Source organism: Podarcis vaucheri, assembly GCF_965113315.1.
Source record: "Podarcis vaucheri genome assembly, chromosome: 5".
Classification (NCBI taxonomy): Eukaryota; Metazoa; Chordata; class Lepidosauria; order Squamata; family Lacertidae; genus Podarcis; species Podarcis vaucheri.
The window spans coordinates 75,859,585-75,883,985 of record NC_138763.1 but is presented as its reverse complement, the minus strand read 5'-3'; the positions used below and the strand labels follow the sequence as shown (position 1 = coordinate 75,883,985).

Here is a 24,401-nt window from a genome sequence, read left to right as displayed (position 1 = left end):
CTGCATTCTTTTTCAAAAATAAAGATAAGAAGATTTTGCAGCTCTCATGGAGGTCAGCAGCACATGTCCTTGCCATCTGTGGTCTAATTAACCATAGCTCCCACTAGATACTTAGAGAGGGACAATTTAAAACAAGAAATGGAATCAAGACTACTACAGATGAGATTCCTTAAAATGTACCATCGCTTTCAAGACAAGTGTTTTCAATATACAGTAGCAGCAAAGATAAATATAAAAAATTGTTTTCAACAACCTAAATTCACTAACTAAGATATAATTTTAATTGCAATATATTACACATTTTAAATCGAATACAGTTTTGTGGCACTATTTGAGACATTTGATATTTTAGTCAATGGTGAAGTCCTGCAAAGATCTCTCAGAAAGAAGCACTATTTTCTATATGTCATTCTTTTAAAAAGCTTACAGGTTACCTCATCATCATCATCTTACATTGGGCTCAAATAATCTGCTGCAATTCTCAACACTTGCTTTAAATCTACTGAAATGAAAACTGTTTAGAAAAGGAAGTGTTGATATTTTTCTTTTTGTTCACTTAGTCCTTTTCAAGCAACAATGAGGTTAATAGCTCTGCCCCAGTCCTTTTCTTGGAAGACAGAAAGGATGGAAAGCAACCCTACTCTGCAAACAAAAGACTAGAATTAATAGATCAGTTCCTGATTTACAGCCTAATGGAAGGCAAGCCATGCACATGAGGAGCAAGTCAAAGAAGCAATTCCAGAGGAATTTGGATCAATAATGTCACACAAATATACACAACTTAAACCAGGAGTGGGGACTCTTTTTCAGGTCAATGGCCACAGTCCGCTTTGGGGCCTAATGCAGCCCACTGGTCAGTTTAATCCTGCCCCTGCGGCAGTTTATTTCCTGGGGTAAAATCCTTAAAAAAAACACCTCAACAACTTCAATCCTTTGGTCGGCCCTCACCGCCCTTCACTTCATCAAATCTGGCCCTCTTTGAAAAAAGTTTGGACACCACTGCCTTTATGCGGAATTACCAGTGAAACCTTCAGGAGCAAAATGGCAGCGATGAGTGGGGATCAGAGATAAAAGTGGATGCAGTAATGGAGGTGACTCTTGAGCAATAGGCTACATTCTAGCCATGCAAAACAAACAAACTCACTCTTTTTTTTTTTTAACTAGTATCTCCAGCCAGGATGTTCACAAATGCAAACTGCTAAGCTAAGAATATGGATTTCTAATAGTATAGACTTAGTGGCTTGTTTCCAGAGAACAGAAAAGGTCACAGGAACCCTAAACAAAGAATGAAATTGGTATAAAACGTGATTTGTGAACAGACAAAATTTCTCCATTTCTGTTCTGGGAAAGTAAGACATGGGATGCAGACCATGAAATCATGTCTAACAAGTTGAGGTGTTTTGGGAAATTGTTATGATTGTCACACAGCAGTGGCTATAACTCGTGTATGAGCGCTTGCTCGCTCGCTCATGTGCAACCCTCAATTTGCACAGGGGTTAAGTTCCGGGTCATTGCAGACTTGCGTAAAATTGTGTGGACTTGAAACACCCTGTTCCACCCTTTCAGTGACGTCTTTTATTACGTTTCCGGGTCCCTTCCAATTTCATTGTTTGTTAGAGTTCCTGTGACCTCTTCTGTTATTCTGATACTTTTGGGGACCCTTTTCTTCTTCTTTTTTATTAGTTCCAGAGAAGCCAGCATGCAAAGCACTTCTGCATGTGTGGGATGAAGGCGAAGACCTTTAAACTTATTAAAGGTTGCTGCTACCAGGGGGAAGCTTCCGTAGAACAAAGGTTGCTAACTCAGTCTTGCATGCTAGCCACAAATTACACAACCACCTTCTGCCCAGGACTGCTGAATCATCATATAGTTCCATACTGAGAAATATACTGAGCTTACTGTGGTGTTTTAAGTTTTTAAGGTGACTTAAGAATATGTGCAACTTGGTCTGTAAACTGTTCTGGGAGAAATGTGCCTATGGCTGCAAACAAACCCCCATACATTCTGTAGAAAGACTACAGACTACTCTACTCAGTCCCTATTACTAAGCAATCTCCACTGTTTTGCATAAACCATAAATCCTTAAACCAGGAGAAGGAAACCTTTTTCAGCCAGACAGTAGTGGGCAGGGCCAGACGCAAAAATGGGCAGTGTAATGGATGCAACTCTTACCTTTGTACAGAAGGCTATATTTCACCCTTGCAAAAACCAGAGGTATATGCATATAAACACCTCTCTCCATCTCACATCCAAACAAGAAAGTCAAATTATCACAGTCCAAGGACACATTCCAGTCGGACAAATGCACTTCAGGAGGGCATGGAACAGCACTAGTGAGGGGTGTGGTCTAGGGAAAAGGATGTGGAGTAGGAAAAGTCCCAAGTTTGACCCAGAGTGCTGCATTTGACCCCTGGACCTGAGGTTCCCAACCCCTGCCTAAACCAATCCTCTTCAAAGAAGTCTTGCTTCCAGACATTTTCATTCCAGTATACTTGCACTGACCATTAAGACACACTTCCTCTTCTTTCCACACTGTCAATTACCTTTCACTTTCTAGTACTTGAACTGCTAAATGCAGTCCTTGACTATCGCCAGCTCTTTGATTATGAGAAAGTGTATGGAGTCAAACTTATTTGCCACATAAAACACACAATGTTTATAAATCTCAACAGAAGGCATGGATGCATCTTGAGATACTCGTGATGCCACAGATGTTCGGCCAAAATGTTTGCACGGCTCACTCCCCTTCCTCCAAGCACTTGTCTCTCCCCACATTGACCTCATTACCTTAAACTAAGATGTATTAACTTCAATATTTTAAGTTTCAATTTCGTCATCCAAATTCTACTTTAACACTTTTCATTACTTTGATCAAAGTATATCTGAAAACATTCAAAGCTGTTAGGAGTCAAATGTTCAGCTGCTTTAGCAACTCCAGAATCAACTATGACACGTCCTGCATAATGCTGGTAAGCATGACTAACTGATTTAACAAGCAACATAGAAACATAATTGAGGCCTGGGCTTCAAACATACTTGATTCCCCCCCCCCTTGTTTAAACACACACATCTTGCATCAATCACATAGTCTGCCATTCTGTTACATAGCCAGGGACTTACTGGAAAAGAGACTACTCTTTTCTGTACCTTGGGGGCGGGGGGACAGAAGGCACAAGTCAGATCTCAGCTTTGCTGATTACTATTTTCATCTCCAAACATTTTCGTGGTCTATTTTTGTGATTTCATAGAAACAAAATGTTAATATTCTCCCTGACCTAGATAAAACAGATTATGTGCTGCTGCTATATAGCAAATCCATTCTCAGTGGTACTAGCAGCTGCACACCTGGGGCTGGGGAGAATCTCAGCCATTTTATTACCATTTGAAAGAATTCTAATTAGGAAATATATGATTGTGAATATTTACTGGTCAGAGGAACTATCACATTTCACAATTAATGCCAGGAATTAATTAACAGTGCTTTGTGGATTATCCAGTTGTATTTTTCTTGTACATAACCTTGCAATAGGTGGTTGTTTATATACCACCTCTTACCACCTTGTAGACGGTGATGTAAAGCTACTGTTTTGATGTTTACAAGGTACAGAAGTTTTCCCCTTGATTTATAAAAGTATTTATATATCAAGGGGCAAATTTCTACACAACAGTAGCTTATAATCATCAAAACAAATACTATATTGTTGGCTAGTAAAGTCACCATAATTTAAATGATCTGAATTTGCATCCTGATGTTTATTGTTTGTTCATTTTTAAATCCCTTCCTGTCTGTCATCAGAAGTATTAAAGTTACCTGAAAATTACTGTATACCATATTTCCACACATTAGACTAAAATAAATTCAATTCTACTTTGACCTTTTAAATTAATCTACAACTTTCACATCTTGAACTTTCATTACTAAGATTTAGCTGACAATATGTACACATGCTGTCTCTCTCTCACAGGGATGAACCATGTTAAGCACTTTTATGTCCTACTTCATTTCAACACGGAGTTAAGCATTATTTCATTCTCCCTGAAATAAATTGAACTTGGAAGGTGGTCAAATTTGGATAGGCCTGTGCTCGCTCTTCTCTAGTTTACAAATTAATAACAAACATAAGGAAAGCTGAACAAAGACATACTATCAAGGACAAAATTCCAAATACAACATTATAAATACAAAAATGCAACACTATTTAATGGCCTCTGTGCCAGATTAAAGACATCACACTACAAGCATAGCACAAAGCAAAATTTAAGTCACAAAACCGTTTTCCTCTGGTGCCTATAGGATAGTGGAATAGGCACAAGGCAAACATGGTTAGGAACAGTGCTCCATAACTGGAGTACTGTTACAGAAGATAATCCGCCTTCAATAATTATCTATTGGTCTTTGAAAGTGGGAATACTCAAAGTAAGCTGAGGATCTCAGTATATCTTCATTTGAGAGAAGGCAGTTCTTCAAATATTTCAGTGCCAAGTCATTTAGGGCTTTACAGGACAAATGAGCACTTTGAATTCCATTCAGAAAGAAATGGAAAGCCAGTGGAAATTTCTCAACAGTAAAAGATGATCAAGCAGCAGGTCCCACTTAATCTGACCATTGGCAGACCTACACATAATTTATTATAGTAATCCAATGGATCCAAGGCATGGTTTTGTTTCATGGGAAATTAAGTCACCTCAATACTTCTTTATGCTTCTCCAAGCGCTAACAGCACTATTATGTCTCCCATAATGGTTTAGCTGGGACTGGGGGGGGGGGGAGAGATTTAGCAAACATTGATAAAACAATGGTGGAGAGGTCACAGTTCTACAGTTAGTGCTGTTGAAAAATTCTCAGAGATTAATCAACAGTGTTTAAAACCATACAAAATAATATAGAAAGCAACTATGCTTGCCTACTTCCCAACTACTGTATTGACCCAAATATAAGCCGCACCTGAATGTAACCCGCACCTTTAGAATTGGAGGGGGGGAAATATAAAATACTTGAATATTCCTCACTGCATGCTGGGTGGGGGTGGGGAGCACTCTTGAGCTGCCAGCGGCCTTTCCCCTTCCTGGCCTTGGGGAAGGGGGGGGGGACTACATGCGGGGCGGCCGCTCTTTGTCCCCCGCTCCTGGCTGAATACCGTAAGGTCGCAAATATAAGCCACACTTTAACTTTTCAAAGTCGGAATTTGGGGGGAAAGTGAGGCTTATATTCAGGCCAATATGGTACTTTAAGCACTAGAAATACTATCGGTGTCACAGAAATGCGTTTACATGGTAACAGAAGAAATAACCAACTGTGTATATCCCTGGTTATTTTACTGAAGGTTTTTGTACTGTATTTTATATTGTTTACTGAAAGAATATTGTTATATTCTTTACAGTGAAAGAAACTCCCTCCCAAATATACTGTTTGTGATGCAGGACATATTGACCAGCTTTTATTCCCCTCTTACATGAGCTCTGCAAGTGCGGCTTCGATTGAAGTGCAGAGTGTTTGAGGACCGGGACATTCACAGGGAAACCAAAATGCTTGTTTACAAAGCTATTGTACTACCAACCTTACTATATGCTTGTGAAACATGGACAACTTATAAACACCATCTCCAACTCCTCGAAAGATTCCATCAACAGTGTCTCTGAAAAACTGTACACATCACTTTGGAAGACAGGCAAACTAATATCAGTGTACTGGAAGAATCAAAGATCACCAGTGTTGAAGCAATGATTCTTCAACATCAACTTTGTTGGACTGATCATATTGTGCAGATGCCTGATTATCGTCTTCCAAAGCAACTACTCTATTCCAAACCTAAAAATGGAAATGCTGGTGGTCAACAAAAGAGGTTTAAAGACTGTCTCAAGGCAAATCTTAAAAAATGTAGTATAAACATTGACAACTGGAAAACATTGGCCTGCGAGCACTCCAGTTGGAGAACAGCCTTTACCAAAGGTGTCATGGGCATTGAAGACCTCAAACTCAGGACGTAAGGGAGAAACGTGCTAGAAGGAAGGCATGCTTGGCAAATCCACACCACTATCAACTCCCGCCTGAAAACCAATGTCCCCACTGTGGAAGGACGTATGGATCCAGAATTGGCCTCCACAGTCACTTACAGACTCATTGTTAAAACCATGTTTATGGAAGACAATCTTACTCAGCTACGAGTGATCATCAAAGAAGAAGACATGTGTGAAGTTCACATGATGGACTCTCCTTCATTGGAAGTTTTTAAGCAGAAGTCAGATGACCATCTGTCTTGGATACACTTTAGCTGAGATTCCTGCATTGCAGGGGGTTGGACTGGATGACCCTTGGGGTCCCCTCCAACTCTACAATTGTATGATCCTGTGTCTCTAAAGTTGCATATCAAGCAATTTAGAGTGATATATCTGTTCTGGCGATGTATGAAGAAACAAGAGAAAAGGGAGGAAAACTCCAGAAGACAAGGCGATGGTTAGGTGATGGCTATTGTGGGGAAAGAAATTAATCCTCTACTCCTCAGTCTACATAGTTTTCCCTCCCTCTTTTCATGTATATCAGTGGTAGGGAAGCTCTGGCCCACAAGCCTATTTGCTTATTTATACAAGATTTCTTACCGCCTCTTCACTGTAAGGTCTCAGGAAGAATTATAGCGATATTATCATACAATTAAAAGCAAGTAAAACGGTTTATGCACAGTTAGAAAAACAATTCCTAGCAAAAGCAGCACAGTTAAACAGGAGAGATAGGTTCCATAACAATAAAATCCTTAACTGTCAAAGTCTGTAGTGACTGCAGCCATTTAAATGTTGCATAACAAACGGTAGGTATGCCAATGACTGTACATAATGCTATGTTCCTCTTAGTTAGCCCAAAGGTAAAGAACAGAATTCCATTAAAAAGCATACAATAAATATGAGTTAAGGTTTTTTCATTTAAAATCCTGTCATGAACACTACCTTAAACTCCAAATGTAAAACAAAAACTCAGGATATAGTATTTGTACAACTTTAAATTTCTAGACCTGACAGTACGGAGATCGGCCTGAAAACAAGTGGACAGTGCTAGGGGAGAGGTGAATATGATATGTAGGAATTTGAGTGTCCTACATAGCTCTCTTTGCCTCATGACCTCCAGAAACAGAATATATGCAGGTCACAGGGGCAATGAATCTGGGTGGTGACATTGCTACCAGCACGCACGCACAGGTTTCTCTAGTTTGTGTAGTGCAAACTTACTTAAAACAGTAGTTTCACCAGCAGAACACTCCCCTCTCCAACCAAAAGGAAGAATTTTTGAAATTGCTTTCAATAGGCTTTCTTTTTTTTCTGTATTACCTCAGTAAATGTTAAGGAAAGCAGATCAGCTTCACAGAATACGTCAGCAAAGATTGTAGCAGATGTGAAGGGGTGGGGGGGACATGAATCCACAAAACAACCCTCACACAAAATCCAATTTAAGCCCAATTTTTCTTTTTCTCACATTCCTGCTGGAAGAGACTCCTGAGGAATACACTACACAAAAGAAAAATAGTCCAGCAAGTTCACAGTTAGGGGCAGGTCAATGTGAATATGAAAATGCAAGGAAGCAATAGTATGGCTGCAGCAGAAAATGGGAAGCTAGCCAACAGCTCTGCTTAGAGTCTAGTGGCCTTTGTCTCTTCTCCCTCAGCTGCTATCTAGAAGCGGCCATCCAACTATTGCTTCTGTGGGTTGTTGTTTTGTTTTAATTCCTTTTTAAAAAATAATAATATTTATTAGTTTTCCAACAAATTAAACACAACACTACAAAAAACCAAAAAAGAAAAAAACATACAATACAATACAATACAAAAAAACCTGCAAAACACTAACATACATCTAACAATACAAAACAAAAACCATTTAAAACACAATCCAATTTCAATATCTTATATTTCTTTCACTAATTTCCACGACCTCCTCACACCTCCCTTTTTGTATTCCACTTCTATTAATTGTTTCAGCAATTCCTTACTACCTTCCTCTGTTTTCTATCCTATAATTATCTTAACACATTCTAACCTTATTTTTCCCTTTAATGCTCTATTAATCTATTTATACTTAATTCCTTATAACATTTCTACTAAAGCCATATAACTTCATTCCAACATTTTTCTAACATTCATTAATTTTACAGTATTTCTGTAAATAGTCTTTAAACTTTTTCCAGTCTTCTTCCACCGACTCTTCTCCCTGGTCTCGGATTCTGCCAGTCATTTCCGCCAATTCCATGTAGTCCATCAACTTCATCTGCCATTCTTCCCTGGTGGGTAAATTTGTGTCTTCCAATATTTTGCGATGAGTATTCTTGCTGCTGCTGTTGCATACATAAAAAAAGTTCTGTCCTTCTTTAACACCAATTGGCCGACCATGCCCAGGAGAAAGGCCTCCGGTTTCTTAAGAAAGGTATATTTAAATACCTTTTTCATTTCATTATAAATCATCTCCCAGAATGCCTTAATCCTTGGGCACGTCCACCAAAGGTGAAAAAATGTACCTTCAGTCTCATTACATTTCCAACATTTATTATCCGGCAAATGGTAGATTTTTTCAAGCTTAACTGGTGTCATGTACCACCTATAAATCATTTTCATTAAATTTTCTCTTAAGGCATTACATGCCGTAAATTTCATATCTGTGGTCCATAACCGTTCCCAGTCAGCCATCATTATGTTATGTCCAACATCTTGTGCCCATTTAATCATAGCTGATTTCACCGTTTCATCCTGAGTGTTCCATTTCAACAGCAAGTTATACATTCTTGACAAATTCTTAGTTTTTGGATCTAACAATTCTGTTTCCAATTTTGATTTTTCCACCTGGAAACCAACTTTTTTGTCCAATTTGTATGCCTCCATTATTTGATAATAATGGAGCCAATCTCGCACTTTGTTTTTCAATTTTTCAAAGCTCTGCAATTTTATTCTCTCTCCATCTTGTTCCAGAATTTCCCAATATTTCGGCCATTTGGCCTCCATATTGAGTTTTTACTGTGCCTTCGCTTCCGTGGGGACAACCATCTAGGGGGTTTTTCCCCTAACAAATCCTTATATCTTATCCAAACATTAAGCAATGCTTTTCTGACAATATGATTTTTAAATGCTTTATGTGCTTTTACCTTGTCATACCACAAATATGCATGCCAACCAAATACATTGTTAAAACCTTCTAAATCCAACACTTCCGTATTTTCAAGAAGCAGCCATTCTCTCAGCCAACAAAAAGCAGCTGATTCATAATAAAGTTTAAGGTCTGGCAGGGCAAATCCACCTCTTTCTTTAGCATCCGTTAATATATTAAATTTTATTCGAGGCTTCTTGCCCTGCGAAACAAATCTAGAAATATCCTTCTGCCACTTCTTGAAACAATCCATCTTATCCAAAATTTGCAATGTTTGGAACAAAAATAACATCCTTGGTAGCACATTCATTTTTATCATAGCAATTCGGCCTAACAATGATAACTTCAAATTTGTCCATACTTCTAAATCCTTTTTCACTTCAGTCCAACATTTTTCATAATTATCCTTGAATAAGTTCACATTTTTAGCAGTCATGTTAACCCCTAAGTATTTCACTTTTTTAACCAATGTTAGTGCTGTCTCCTCCTGAAACATCTCTCTCTCATTCATAGTTAATTTTTTCTCTAGAACCTTGGTTTTCATCTTATTCAATTTGAAACCTGCAACCTGTCCAAATTCTTGAATCAGTTCCAATACCCTTTTATTACTAGGTTCTGGCTCCTGTAAAGTCAATACTAAATCATCAGCAAATGCTTTCAATTTATACTGTTTAGCTCCCACCTGTATACCTTTAACCTCTTGGTCCTTTCTAATCATATTTAGCAAAACCTCTAGGACCGATATAAAAAGCAATGGAGAAATTGGGCAACCTTGTCATGTCCATTTTTCAATCTTAAACTCTTCTGTGATCACATTATTCACAATTAATTTTGCCTTTTGTTCTGAATAAATTGCACCTATACCATTGTTTTGTTTTAATTCCTGATTGCCTCGCTTATTATGATTTATACTCTTCCTATCAAACACATTATTGGGGCAGCATACAATTAAATATTGAACACATGGCAAAATACAAAACAGAAAGCTAAAAACAGCAAGTTCATAGAAGCAGCATACATATCAAAATAACTGAATAAAAACAGAGGTGTTAAAAGGACAGTGAAAATCAAATCTCTTTACTCTGTTCCCATTGCTTTACTGCTTTCCTACTCCCTTTCCCTCTCAAGGTTGTGTTCTCATCCGTACCACAATCTTTCCTTCCTCTTGTTACTCAAAAGAAAGTCCTCGAGTTCAATGGTACTGACTCTCATGTGCATATGACCATCACTCACTGGCATAAAGGCAACCTATTTATCCCATCTCATCCAAACACAGTCACTGCCCACAAAGCCTGCAATGTGTATGGCAAGAAATAGCTCATACACCACCACACTGCTGATTTACTTCCTCAAACTAAACTCTAAAGGTTTTCTTGTTAGGAGCTTCCTTGATAACTATCCATAATATAGATATAACCAAACACAGGCTAAAATGACTGCCAAGCAAAATGCTTACATACTGTTGCGTAAAATGCAACAAATTCTCTCATATATCCACTTCTGACTTTCCAGAAACATTTGCTTACATTTTTCAACAAATCAAGTTGTAAGAAAGTTATTTTCTTCTAGAAAGACAAACATCCAGGTGGTGATAAATTGCACATGCCTCATGCGAAGTTTCAAGCCCAGTTTAAATATGCAACACAGCCATATGGAGGTTGCTGCATGTGGCAAAGTGTTTGTGGAGTTTCCTAAGCAATTCCAGACATTTCTCCCCACAAAGTCTTTTTTTTTAAATGAGATTTTAAAGTAGCATAATGAAAAAAATCTAGAATTGCATACGAAGTTGTAACCTGGCTGTCCAGCCACATGCTCCATTAAGCTGTACATGAATGGGTCTTAAGGCTTTGAAGAAATGTGTTCTCTAAAATTAACAACTTAGATTAAAATACCAGCTATATGAAGTTTGTAAAAACTACTATTTAAGTATAGAAGTGTCCAATACAAAATTTGAAGGAAATATTTTTGAATAGAAATGATACAACACTCATAGAAACTATATATCATCTTCAAATAACCTGCAGCTCGCAGTTCCAAGAACTTTTATAGGACTGTTTTGGACAGCTTATTATCAATTTAATAATAATAATTTAATTTATATCCCTTTTTATTATTATTATTATTATTATTATTATTATTATTATTATTATTATTAAACCATGGGCATAGGCATGATTTATTTTGGGGGGGCAGGCTTTATGTTTGGAAGAGTAGAATCAAGTTATCTACAATGCAAATCATTAGTTAGTTAGGTATTATTATTTATTTACTTAGAGAGGCAGCTCCCCACCCCCACCCCTGGCTATGCCCATGGTATATCACACCACCTGATAATGACATTAATTCAAATTATACAACAACAGCAACAATTCAAGTCACATCCTGCCCCTCTTCCTAAGGGATTGGCACTGACCCTGCAGAGCAGATGGCCAGGAGCATGTTTTTGGTCTCATTACAACAGCCATCACTTACAATGTAACTTGGAATACAGTGACCACCAACCAAGCAGCCAGCATCAACCTGCTTCCCTCTCCTTGTCTCCCATTGACTTAAAACCTGGACCATAAACCAAACAGTCAAGGCTGCATAGAGAGATTCTAGTTCCTGTATGATATAGGAATCAAATCAAACCCAAGTGTCAAATTACTTAAGTTTTATTAAAGAAGACTAGAAAAAGGGGGGGGGGAGAGAAAGAGAAGAAAAGAACAGGAGTGTTTCCAGTGAAAGAAGATGCAACCGTTTAATGGTCTACCTAAATCTATGTTGAGCAATTTAACATAGCAAAAGCATTTTTGTGGTAACCCAGGGTCACACAGTTTGTGCCCAGGGAGTCTAAGGATAGTAGGGGAATAACAAAGAATGCAGGGAAAACAATCCATGTTTTAGGAGGGTGATAAGTGACAACAGATGAAGTAAACCAGCAGAATGGAGGGCTGCCTGGGGCTTGGTGTATACTGTATGTAGGCAAGTAAACACCAAGAAAGTTGATTAAAGCCAGGAATCACCCTGACAAGGGGAAAGATGGTTAATCTTTCCCAGTGAGACAATCACGTGGATTTAAAAGAGGATTGTTTAATATGTGTCATGAGATGCTTCACATGATTTATTTTTATTTATTTAAAAATATTTATAGGTCCCCTTTCTGAGAAAAATTCTCTTATGGCAGCTTACATAGTAACGACTTAAATTACAGCTTCAACAATAATAGAATAAAAATACACTACAATATTTTATTATTTAACTGGACTTGTTAGTTGCTTTTAAAAAAGCTAATACAATCTCAAAGTGACTTACAGTATAATACAAAATTAAAATCAATATAAAGCTAAAAATATCTTCAGGAAAAGAAAGGGCTAAGCAGTAAACCCTACACAACTCTGGAGCGGAGTCCCTAAGATGGTTGGTTGGCACCTTGCACACCTCCTTCTGGCAACTCCTGCAACCAGGTTGGTGCCAGATGTATTGCTCATCAGTGAGGTTGAGAGTGGTTTTTTGTTTAATCTTGGCAATGCAGAACCTCCATACCCACTGCTCAGGCTTGCGCCCCGGAGAGGTCACTTTGGTGCTACTAATGCAGCGGTTTGACTTCATCCCTGAAGGCGGACTGCATTGTCTCTCAAGACAAATGGATGCCAACAAGGACATTAAAAAGCAGGCTAACATACCTTACCCACTAAAAGAGGCCACACAATGTCTAAATGCTCTATTAAAGGCCAAAAGCCTGGCTGAAAATAAGTGTTTTTGCCTGGCACCTAAAAATAGCTAGTGATGGGAGTCAGGCAATGCCTGGGGAGCGCATGACATACGCAGGGAATCACCTCTGAGAAGGATCCCAAGGTTTGTTCAAATAGAGAGAGGTGGTCCTTGAGGTAGAGGAATACAAAAATGCACAAGGCTTTGTAGGTCAAAACTAGCACTTTCAGTTGAGCCCAGAAACTAATTGGTAGCCAGCACGGTTCTGCCAGAATTTTATATGTTCTGGTTTTACATTTCTCACACTGGTCAGCAATCTGGCAATCAAATTCTGCACCAGCTGTAGTTTCTGAACCATCTTCAAAGGCAGCCCTGCATAGAACATGTTGCAGTAATCTATCTTAGAGGTTACCAGAGCGTAGATAGCAGAGTTTAGGTCAGGCATGTCCAAAGACCGTTTCAGGGGCCTGCTTAATCCGCCGGTCTGTTTAATCTGGCCCCTGTGGCAGTTTATTTCCTGGGGTAAAATCCTAAAAAAAGCTTCACAACTTCAACCCTAAAAAAGGTTAACAACTTTGGTCCTCACGGCCCTTCACTTCATCAAATCTGGCCCTCCTTGAAAAAAGTTTGGATACCATTGGTTTAGGCTGTCCCTCTCCAGACAGGGTGCAGCTGGGCCACCAACTAAAGCTCATGGAAGGGACTCTGCACCATTGAGACCACTTGAGCCTCAAATGACTGTTTATTAAATCTGTATACAGTGGTACCTCTGGTTACGTACTTAATTCGTTCCGGAGGTCCGTTCTTAACCTGAAACTGTTCTTAACCTGAAGCACCACTTTAGCTAATGGGGTCTCCCGCTGCTGCTGTGCCACTGCTGCGCGATTTCTGTTCTCATCCTGAAGCAAAGTTCTTAACCCGAGATACTATTTCTGGGTTAGCGGAATATGTAACCTGAAGCGTATGTAAACTGAAGCATATGTAACCCGAGGTACCACTGTACTGTCCCTCATCTGAAAATCACATACAGGGTGGCTCACAGAATATAAATGCAAAATGAGAATGCAAAATACAGATATAAAAAACCCAGTCTATTATTGTGGCAAGACATCATTTCAGTACTGCCACATCTGCAGATATAAAGGAGACAAAGTACTGTATGTCATGAGCATATTGCTGACAACTTGCTCCGAAATTCTGTATGACCCCCCGCTCCTGTTTCATGCTGATATTAAACAGAATAGGGGATAAAATTGAAGAACTCCACACTGACGGTTTCATACAATACTCCCTAAGTGCCATTCTCTGAAAACGACCACCCAAATTGGATCAGAACCATTACAACACAGGGCCAAACCCCCCCCAAGCTCAAACGGCCATTCCAAAAAGATACCATGGTTGATGGTAAAAGCCACTTGAGAAATCAAGCAGAATTAACAGGGACACACTTTCCTTAAATTCTCTTGGTATACCAAGAAGCCAAATAGGCACTATAAAGTGGGAGAGGGCGATCATGTCAATGTTATGGGCTTTTTGCATATTCCACAAACCTGCCAAGGATTCAACAGGAGCACCAGTTACATTCTACTAAACACCCACACCAACAAGCTAGGAATGCTAACAACAGTAACACATGCAGTCCAGAATATAAGACACAATTTCAGCAAAGCCATCAGCTAAAAGCAGAACCATAACTAACAAAAAAGTTGTGCAAGCATATATCACTTGAAACAAACAGGTATTTAAAGCCATCCTGAAGGACCAGTGTGTGGCAGCTTTCTGGACATCTTGTGGCCACAAATTTCAGAGTAGTGGGGCCAGCCACAGAAAAGTTCCTGCCCTTCATGTTTACTAATTTCACTGATAGTGGTGGTGGGCAAATGAGGAGGGCCTCCCACATTGATCTTAATATAAAGGCAGGCTAATATTGGTGTAGGTGGTCCTTCAAATAATCCTGACACAAACTATTCAAGGCTTTAAAAATTAGAACCAGCACTTTAAATTAGGCTCAGAAACACACTAGTAACCATAGAATCACAGAACTGTGGAGTTGGAAAGTATCCCAAGGGTCATCTAGTCCAACCCCCCACAATGGCAATGGCAGATGGCCACCCAACCTCTGCTTTAAAACTTCCAAGAAAGGAGAGTCCACCACCCCTTGTGGGAGTCTCTGTTCCACTGCCAAACAGCTCTTATGGTCAGAAAGTTATTCCTGATGCTTAGTCGGAATTTGCCTGCCTTGCTCCCTTCAAGACTTGAGTAGCTGAATTTTTAACTAGCTGAAAAGCAATCAAAAGGCAGCCCCAGAAAGAGTGTGTTACAGTAGTCAAGTCTGGAATTACTGTGGCTAGCACAAAGCTCACCAGATAGAGCCACCGTTGGCACATCAGCTGATGCTGGTAAAACACACTCCTGGAGACTGCCATCATCTGAGCCTCCCTTTTGGTTAGCACAGAGTCCAATAAAATTTTCAAACTGTCTGCTCTTTCGGGAGAGTGCAACCTTATTTAAGAAGAGCTGAAAAGCACTTTCCCATACATGGCTTCTAGTTATGATAGCCAAATATATTGAATTCTTAAAGCAATAGGCTTTCTTGAAGCAGGTTCATGTCACAATTCCTCTTAAAATTAAAATCCTAAGAAACCTGTTGCCAAAAATACTGCTTTTGCTTTCAAGTAGACAAATATCCCAACCAATTACTGAAAAATATACTAATACTGCAGAAGCAAAAGAATCACAAATCAACCATCCTGCTGTCCTTAAATGAGACAGTTCCAAAATAGTTTTGAGACTGCAGCCTCAATCCACTGACACCATGGTGATTAACACAAAGAGAAATAAGCTTAATTTTTATCAATGAATGACCAAGAATGATGTCAAATGTATTTTATAAAGCAGGGGTGGCCAACTCCCAAGAGACTGCGATCTACTCACATAATTAAAATCTGGCAGTGATCTACCCCCTCAAAGTTGTTGAGCTTTTTTTTAGGGAGGAGGAAAGCCCCAATTTTTGAGAATTAAAGCCTAAGCTCTAGGGACAGAGGAGAAAAGCCACTCATCAATGGATCGGATCACTGGGGAAACAAACATTCTGCAGATTGTGCAACAATGGAGGGTGGGGCCGGATTCTATTTTACCAACACTAAGGAAAGGGACCCAGCCATAGACAGTAGATTGCAACTAAGACTGCGACCAGAGAATAGCTTTAGGATGATGAATTATTCCTAATACTAAACTGCTGTTTTTTTCCAGTATATCATTAAAATCTTCCCCAGATATGCCACCAGGTCCTAAGAGAAGACCATTCAGAGAGCAGAAGTATCACAGATAGCTGCTCAATATCAAATTATAAGAACAACTATATGGAATTCAATTTAGCCAGATATGTTAGTTTTAGTAACAACTGTTTTCCTTACCTGATAGGGCTGAAAGGCACTATCTTCTGCTACAAAATCCAGCTGTTTGTCCACAAGAAATTCAACTGCAGTGATAGAATTGTACAAACTTTTCCCAACCAATGGTTTGAACGTCTGTGGACAAAATAGAAGCATTTAAACATTATGCTTTCTAAAGATCAAAGCATTCTATTTTTAAATTTTGTTCAATAACTATAAAAATAAACTTATCAGCTACTTGGATATATAATAGTATCTGAATAATTATTTAGATCAATAATTACATGCCCCCCTTTTAAACAGTAATATACTTCATGCATTATTTTTTTGGGAAGATTTTCAATCTCATTCCAAGAACAGGACAGACTAGCATCACAGAATGAAATTGCTAATAGAAAACGGTTGAAGACAAGCCTTTGTTCCCCATATCTGTGCATTTTCCACCATATAATCTCTTTTCCTCTCCCCAATATGTGCTTCTGGCAGTCTATCACCATGCCCACTCTGCCACAATGTACTGTGTCATCAACAAATTGCTAGATTTGATAGTTTCTGTGTTTTCAGCACATACAAGCAGCGAAAAGAAGCCTATAAAAAGAGAACACATGCACAAGAGGCTGCAGAGGTGACAAAAATAGGCTTAACCCACCATAAAATTCCTTCATCTGCCCACAACAGATGGGACAGACTGAATAACAACTTTAGGGCAGTCTGAGCAGGAAGGTGGCAACTTCTAAATTACAAAACAGGAAACAAGACTGACCATTGTGGAATCTTTTGGGCCAAAGTTTGTGAAATGATAAAGGAACCCAATATAAGGAGTTTCCTTAGCTACGATGATGAGAAATGTAGAGCATGGGCACCACATCAGCCCTCTGCAATTCACTCAGAATCTCAATAGCTCCATCCTTATTTTGATTTGGCACACTGTTGGGGGGGACGTGTGCACGCGCCAGATAGAAAACATGAACAGTGTCTCAAGGGGGTTTCCTAGGAAGGAGCATGGTGATGAAGAGAGTTTAGTTATAGAGGTAAAGCCACCTTTGCTTAGTGGAATATAAAGCTTGGTGGTTTGGATTGGTGGCCTGGAGCTCAGTTTCACAAGCTGTACCATTTCCCCAAGCGACAAGGGAAATACAGAGGCAGATACAAGATGGTAAGCAAACAGAAGGAACAAAAGAAGGTCTTTCTTGTTTTCTGTTGTGTTTTTCCTGCCTGAGGGGGAGAATGAAAATGCCATTGCTGCCTAGGTTTCCTCCCTTGGTTTCAAATAGTACAGGCTAGATATGGCTGTGAACGCGAACAGCCCATCAGCTCCCAACTGTTGTTTTTTTAAAAAAAACTGTGAAAGATACCCAGTAATATTTAGATGTGGTGTTCAACTACACAATAGGGTTGCAACAAAGGAAGTAGAACTTACAAATGGACTAGAACATGGGGATCAGAGATCATGTTCAAGATAATGACAGGCAAATTACTGGTATGTTTATTACATTCAACTAGAATATACAACTAGCATGTATTAGGTTTATACTATGGCCTTCAATGCTGCCCATTTCAGTTATCATTTATCATTTCTTTGCTAATGTAACAGCATTTCTGTTCCAGAAAGAAAACACTTCTTGATTTTGAGGAACAGAAGAGAGATGGAAGATCTGTCATTAGTTAAGAGACAAACTAAGATAGACTCAGGGAACCTTTTTGTTCCATCAGTTTATTTTCTAGGGTTCTCACGCCACTGGGCCACCAGAGTAAGCTTATGTAGAATCACTTGCCCTGACTATGTATATGAACAATAGCTTCCCATGAACTCTGGCATCCTTTAGCCATATACACCACTCATGGAGTACAATACTATGTCACAACTAGGCTTCGTATCACTATATGACAACAAATGGCCCCAAGCACAAATTGGTTTGACTGATGCGAAGAAAACGTGAGCATACAGTAAGATAACACCAGGCTCCACATATCCTGAAAAGTACAAGTATTTCTTGTAGGCCAAGGAGTTGGAAAAATACTTTTCAAGCAGCTAGGAGGAGCTCCCAATTAACTTAGCCTTTTGTGCATTTGCTTTTGTTTTATTATGTGTTTTGTGTTTTCATTTTGTGTTTTGATGCTGTGAATTGCCCTGTGATGTCCAGATGAAGGACAGTATAAAAAATTATAAAATTAAATAAAATATATAAAAATATATTAAAAATTGCCAGTAGCACCTTAGAGACCAACTAAGTTTGTTCTTGGTATAAGCTTTCGTGTGCATGAACACTTCTTCAGATTTTTTGATTTTTTTATATATTTCGACCATGTCAGACCAAAATGGCTACCTACCTGAATCTATAAGTAAAAAAGCGCACATGCATCACAGAAGACGTAAGTAACATATGTTGGAAGGCTTTATGTACATGCCATCATGTTACATATACATTTTATCAACATGAATGTGTTTTCCCATAGAACAGTAATTTCATAGTTGCTAATCTGAATAGCGTTAGCATAATCCTGGCAGATGTCAACTAAGATATATATTTTTTGACATTAAACGAGGGTCATGGGCATTTGTATCAATTCTTTAGCTGGCTAGGTATACCTATTTTAGAATTCCACAAGCAGTTTAAAACACTTGTTTAAACAAACAAACAAACAAACAAAATCAATTTAAGAAGGTAGAGCAGAACTCCTGTTTGCTAACTTAATAGTCAGAAATGAGTCTAGTAGTTAAAAATGTTCCTTGTGCTCAGCTGCTTTCCCCACCTCATACACCACAATAATTCACATCCAGCTTCCAGACACAGAATGGATGCAAAGATAAACAACAGTAACAATTTTGAAATGTTACCATGGAAACCCCCACAAGGACACAAAATCTGCAGGCTGTGGGCCAAATAAACTCCTTACACTGCTCTTGGGAAGGCATTCTGTTCTCAGTAGATGGCCCTATAAAAGGTAGAATGGCTCAGCCTGATTAAAAAAAAAGCAGGAAAAAACAAACATTTCCAACCAGAAGTCCTTGAGGCAACACTATTACAAGGACACCCCTTCCAAACAGTATTAAATAGCAGTTTGCTTCCAACTTTTTCTTTAATTGCTCAATTGAGCTGGTGTCCAGATACGAAAGGCGAAAAAGATAAGAGGAAATTAAACATTGTTTTCTTTAATTCTAGCACATTTGCTGTGTTAAAAACAAAAAGGTTTTGAAGGCCTTTCAATTACATACTTCAAAACTTCATAATTTTCCTTGGATAAATGGGGAGATTGACAACTTTTAGGTTTGTGGGCAGTTAAAGCTAATTGTCACTGGAAACAATATCAACATACAGATCAACAAATAATATTTTGGTTAGTGTGCTGCACTTGATAAAATCTGCATTACTACTATTTTATCGTACTTAAGTACCAAACTCTGTTTCCCAAGGCTGACTTCATTTCAAAGGTATTTGCCTTATATGGTGTAGTTGTTTAATTCATATATATACTACTGCCTGGAATAACTTGGCAATCTTCTTAAAGCTTCTTATTAATGGAAACTTTGTGTGCCAATTAAAAAAAACCCTAAAGACCTGCTAGTAACTAAATTAGTAGGCAAAATTCAAGCCACCTAAAGTACCATCTGCTCATCCACTCTGGTCTCCCTTTCCTATTGATTCCATGTCCTACTGTCTCATAGCCTCCAAGGTTCCTCCATTCCCTTTTCACATCAGTTACTCCTGTCTCTAGAACTTGTGTAAGATATCCCTCACTAAAAACTGATATTTCATGATCCTCACAAAGCTGCACTGTTTTTCAACACAGGTAACTCTCATCTTAAGCGAGTGTTTGGTCCCAGGGGTCCAAAAACACATTCAACCCCCCCCCCCCCGTGGCTGCTTACCTGGCTTTGGAAACGTGATGTGAGGACTCTTGACATGCCGCCTCCTGGTGCCAACCCAAAGCCATGAAGGCCCACAATCACAGCTGTGCATGGGTGGGGTAAATAAATGGAGGGTGGGTTTCCTCCTCTCTCCATTTATTTATTTATTTTCCTTCCCCACCGTGCAAAGCTGTGATCGTATGAGTAAAGTAAGCGGAAGATGTGTGTTACCTGTATTCTATTCTGACCTCCCCCAGAGCCAGCCAATTAAGGAAGGGGATGCTTATTTATCTATGTGTAAGCATCACTGGTTTTAAAATTCATTATTTTAAAAATGTTTAAAGCCTCATTATTTGCTTCTAGCTTCTAAAACATTCCAGGTGAGCTGCAACAAGTATCTAATAATATTTAACCATTAGATCTGTAGGTAGCATTTTTTAGAAATGGGAGGTGTACAAGGTAGAAAACTGACAGGAAACTCAGGCAGTTCATTATAATAATATGAGAATATTACTCAAGCTAATCAGGTGGTTTGCCTTTCCCATGAGATTTAAGTCATTTACTAATGTGAAAAACACATTCTTTAGAAGACGTGACCTCCCTCGCCCTCCTTTCCTTGCAAAGGTCAAAGGGTTCTGAGAGTAATGTTAAGCAACTAGTAGTGCTGGCTAAAGTAGAAATTAAATTTATGGGATGTTTAGGTGTAATTACCAAAACAATCATGACCAAACTTGCTTCTCATTGCCCTAGTTTTTAGGGTGCATTTTCATACGTTCAATGTATACGTGGGGAAACCATGGTTGTTTATGAACTGGCTTAACTATAAAAACAGAAATAAATCAAAACACAAGTATCACTTTATATGTAAAGGTTATGGCATACTGTTAGCATGGATTTTATGTAGTAGCTATACAGTGCCTCCTTTTCCAATTCAGGATCGGAATAGGCCACATGTTTTAAGTGGCACCCCATATGCTCATTTTTCACCTATGATGCATGCTGCATTAAAAGAAACAGACCTCTGTGAACCCAAGTAAATAATGACCTATACGGGTCTACCATAAATTTATATTTTTGCTTCTTCTGTCTCTGGATTCTTTAAATCAATAAAATGATATTAATAAAAACACACATCTATCATTCTACAAGTTACTTTCATTGCCTTAGGAAGCTGTTGTCAAAGATACTGTGAACCAGATTGGGCTACAGACTATTTTTAGCCCTACTGCAAAATGCCATGTTAAAAACAAGGGACAATTTAGAACCAACTATCTTTGCAAAAGTAATAATAAAGGGGAAGCGAGAGAAAGGAAATTTCTGCTAGTAGGATGAAGATATCTCTATTACTATTACAACCTCCTTTTTATACTGACACTCAGAACAACAGTCTTGTTTGGGTCTCCATGCAGAACTAAATTCCATTCATATGAGAAAAAACAGACCAGCCGATCCTTCTCTGAAAGACTTTAAAAAAGCAAGAGTTCCTAACACAGAATTCAGCTGCTCAATCTCTCCACTCCCAACTCCTGACACACACACACACACACACACACACACAACCATTTCGATTTCCTGTCTGCAGCAGGAAATATATTTACTTAATTGCAGGAGGCGTTGTATCATTCTGCGTCGTCTACCAGTCCTTTCAGAAATAATCTTAGAACTGTTCTTAATTATTTTGTGATGTTTTGTAGTTCAAGTAGATATTTACTACAGATTTTTTTTATACACTTCTTATTCAAACTTGCTAGAATTCAAATTAAGAATAATTTAGGCACTTGAGAAAGCTAGGAAACAAGGTTTAGATCCTAGATTTGTATCCTATCAAATGCTGAAACCACTGGAAACAAAATAATTACAAGTTTTTAAAAGATGAGGAAGCAGGGAATGAGGTTTGACACATTTTTGCTATATTTTTCTTTAAATATCCAAAGGCATACACTGTTGACAGAACTTTTAAGTAGCTTTTATTAATATAAGGCAAGATTTAGAAATCATTCATAATATATGGAGAGCTACAACGCTAACCTTATTTTACTTCAAAGTACCTTTCATTAATATTTAAAATTTTCACAAGACATGCCAGCCAGCAAGTAAGCGATTTCTAGTGCTCGTCGCAATATAGAATTCAACACAAATATATGTACAGGGAACAAAATCTAACCTTACAATTACACAAATTAGAGTCTCTCCCCACCTCCCCCACTCCAAGAACCTAGGCTTGGCTGAGCAGATTACAGCTCTCTTTGTCATCAGCAATGTGTGTGTTAACGACTAAGAAATCCTGCAACTGAAGCACTTACTGCGTTCCCAGATCTGGGTCATGATAATTTCTGCCAAGGTCGCTTACATAACAAAGCAGTCTTCAAAGATACAAAGGAACCGTCAGCTAGCAGTCCATAGGAGAGAAAATGTCTGGAACAATACTTTTTCGTCTGCACATACACTGCCTTACAGCCGAGCAGACACGGAAAGGAGAAGCTATCCCTCTGCTTACGACATGTTGAAAGAAGGGAAGAGGCGGTGCTCTGTGAACTGTAACTAATCCCCCGTCACAGGTGGTGATGGAGTCACTTCCAGCACGAGTCACATTACTGATTACTCATTTGGCTGGGCTGGCCAGGGAGCATGGGTCATAATTTTAACTACAGACAAAGCCAGACTTAAAGGAGAGACTGGCAGCTCAAGTTTAATATCCCTGTACAGAAAATGCAGGTATCGGGTTTCCACTTTCCTGAATTACTTACAGACTATTCAACGTATGTTTACTCAGATTTAGTGAAACTTGTTCATGTAGGATCGCAGGCCCAGCAAAAAATGGTGCATATATATGGTGCATATATAGGGATTCCTCCCCGCACAGGGGAAGTTCTATAGCCCAAATAATCTAGCAACATAGTTTTGAACTTTTACTAGAGTGCAAGTCTCTAAATTGTATTGTTATCTGCTCAACTCTTCGTGTCTCATTATAAAGAGTAGTGTAATTTGGGGACAACCAAACTCCATTTTAAGCTGCATTACAGCAGCAGTTTGACTTCACTCCCAGAGGTGCACACCATTGTCTCTCAAGACAGACGGATGCCAACAACAGCCAACTGGTGCTTTGAGCTCCTTGGAGGAAAAGCAGGATGCAATTTTGACAAACATTGGGACTGGAGTTCTATGCAGCTGTTCTACCTACAACTTGGCATTGGTTTGTTTATATTAATGTAGCTTTGGAGGAACTAGCAGATACTAGGGAGCCAAGGATGACAAAGTCAATTATTCCACTGTATGTTTGTGTGTTGGGGCCACGTCTTACAAATTATAAAACCGATTTTAAATTCAACACATTCTGAAATACATTGAAACAAAGGGAAAATATTGCTGCACTGGGGGAGGGATTTATTTTTTTTAACTTAATTCTTAAATGAAAGTACAATGCTCTAAGTCTTTAAAATAAAAAGGTAGAGTGTAAGCCCTGTAGCTGGCCAAAACTGATTGTCAAGGCAAGTAATATGCTGTGATGCCTCATGGCTCTAAAATACATGTGATCTAAGGGGCATGTGGATATTGCTAAATTTTGGGACTCATGTGATGGTGAACATTTTATCTACTAAACCTTCAAAAAATCCGTTTACGGATACTGGAATATTAGAAGTCTCCCTTTTATAACGATGGGTGTAGACATACATTTTGAGCAGTATGCAGCTGCACATGACTATTATTAGACCACAGCACATTACACTTCTATTGGTATACATACATTTAAAATACCATATGAAATAAAAAGGGTTCAATGGCTATCCTGGCACATGGAATTATGGAATAAGACATGGTAAGAAACAGAACACATCTGGGAAAATACAGACTACTCAAAAGAAAGAAAGAAAGAAAGAAAGAAAGTAAAAACTGAAAGCAGCATTGCTCTGTACATAGCAAATGTATATGCAAGTAATTCCAAGTCAGAAGATATTAGTGGGGCACTTCTGTTGAGCTTACCAAACTAAATACAAGTGGATATAATGGTATATGCCTATCACTAGCCTTCACAATGGGAGCAGAAAAATACTGACAAAGCATTATTTTAGCCTTTCCCAAGCTAATGCCCTTCAGATGTTGTTGGGTTCCAACTTCCACCTTCCCTGATCACTGGCCACGCTGGATAGATGGGAAATGTAGTCAAAAATATATGGTTAGGGAAGGCTGCTTTATTTATCAAGCCGGGGAAACATGCAAAGAGAAAGATCTGATGATTTTTCTGTTATCTATCCAGGAAACAATAAGGCTAAAGTAAAGTTAGCAGTCACGCTCACATACATTTTGGAGGTCAATTTGTTAAATCAAGAGGTAGTAACTAACTG

The 24,401-nt window shown here is 38.7% G+C and overlaps 1 protein-coding gene across 4 annotated transcripts in view; it reads right to left on the bottom strand.

The window, feature by feature from the left end:
* The window catches only part of JMJD1C (jumonji domain containing 1C), a 120,988-nt gene that overhangs the window by 40,365 nt on the left and 56,222 nt on the right, over positions 1-24,401 (bottom strand). For all 4 annotated transcript variants that reach the window (XM_082222295.1, XM_082222292.1, XM_082222293.1 and 1 more), the window contains one exon: positions 16,230-16,343. Coding sequence is in view for 2 of the 4 variants with exons in the window: in XM_082222292.1 (XP_082078418.1) it covers positions 16,230-16,343 (114 nt within the window). In the remaining 2 variants the exon portion in view is untranslated. The remainder of the gene's footprint in view (positions 1-16,229; positions 16,344-24,401) is intronic.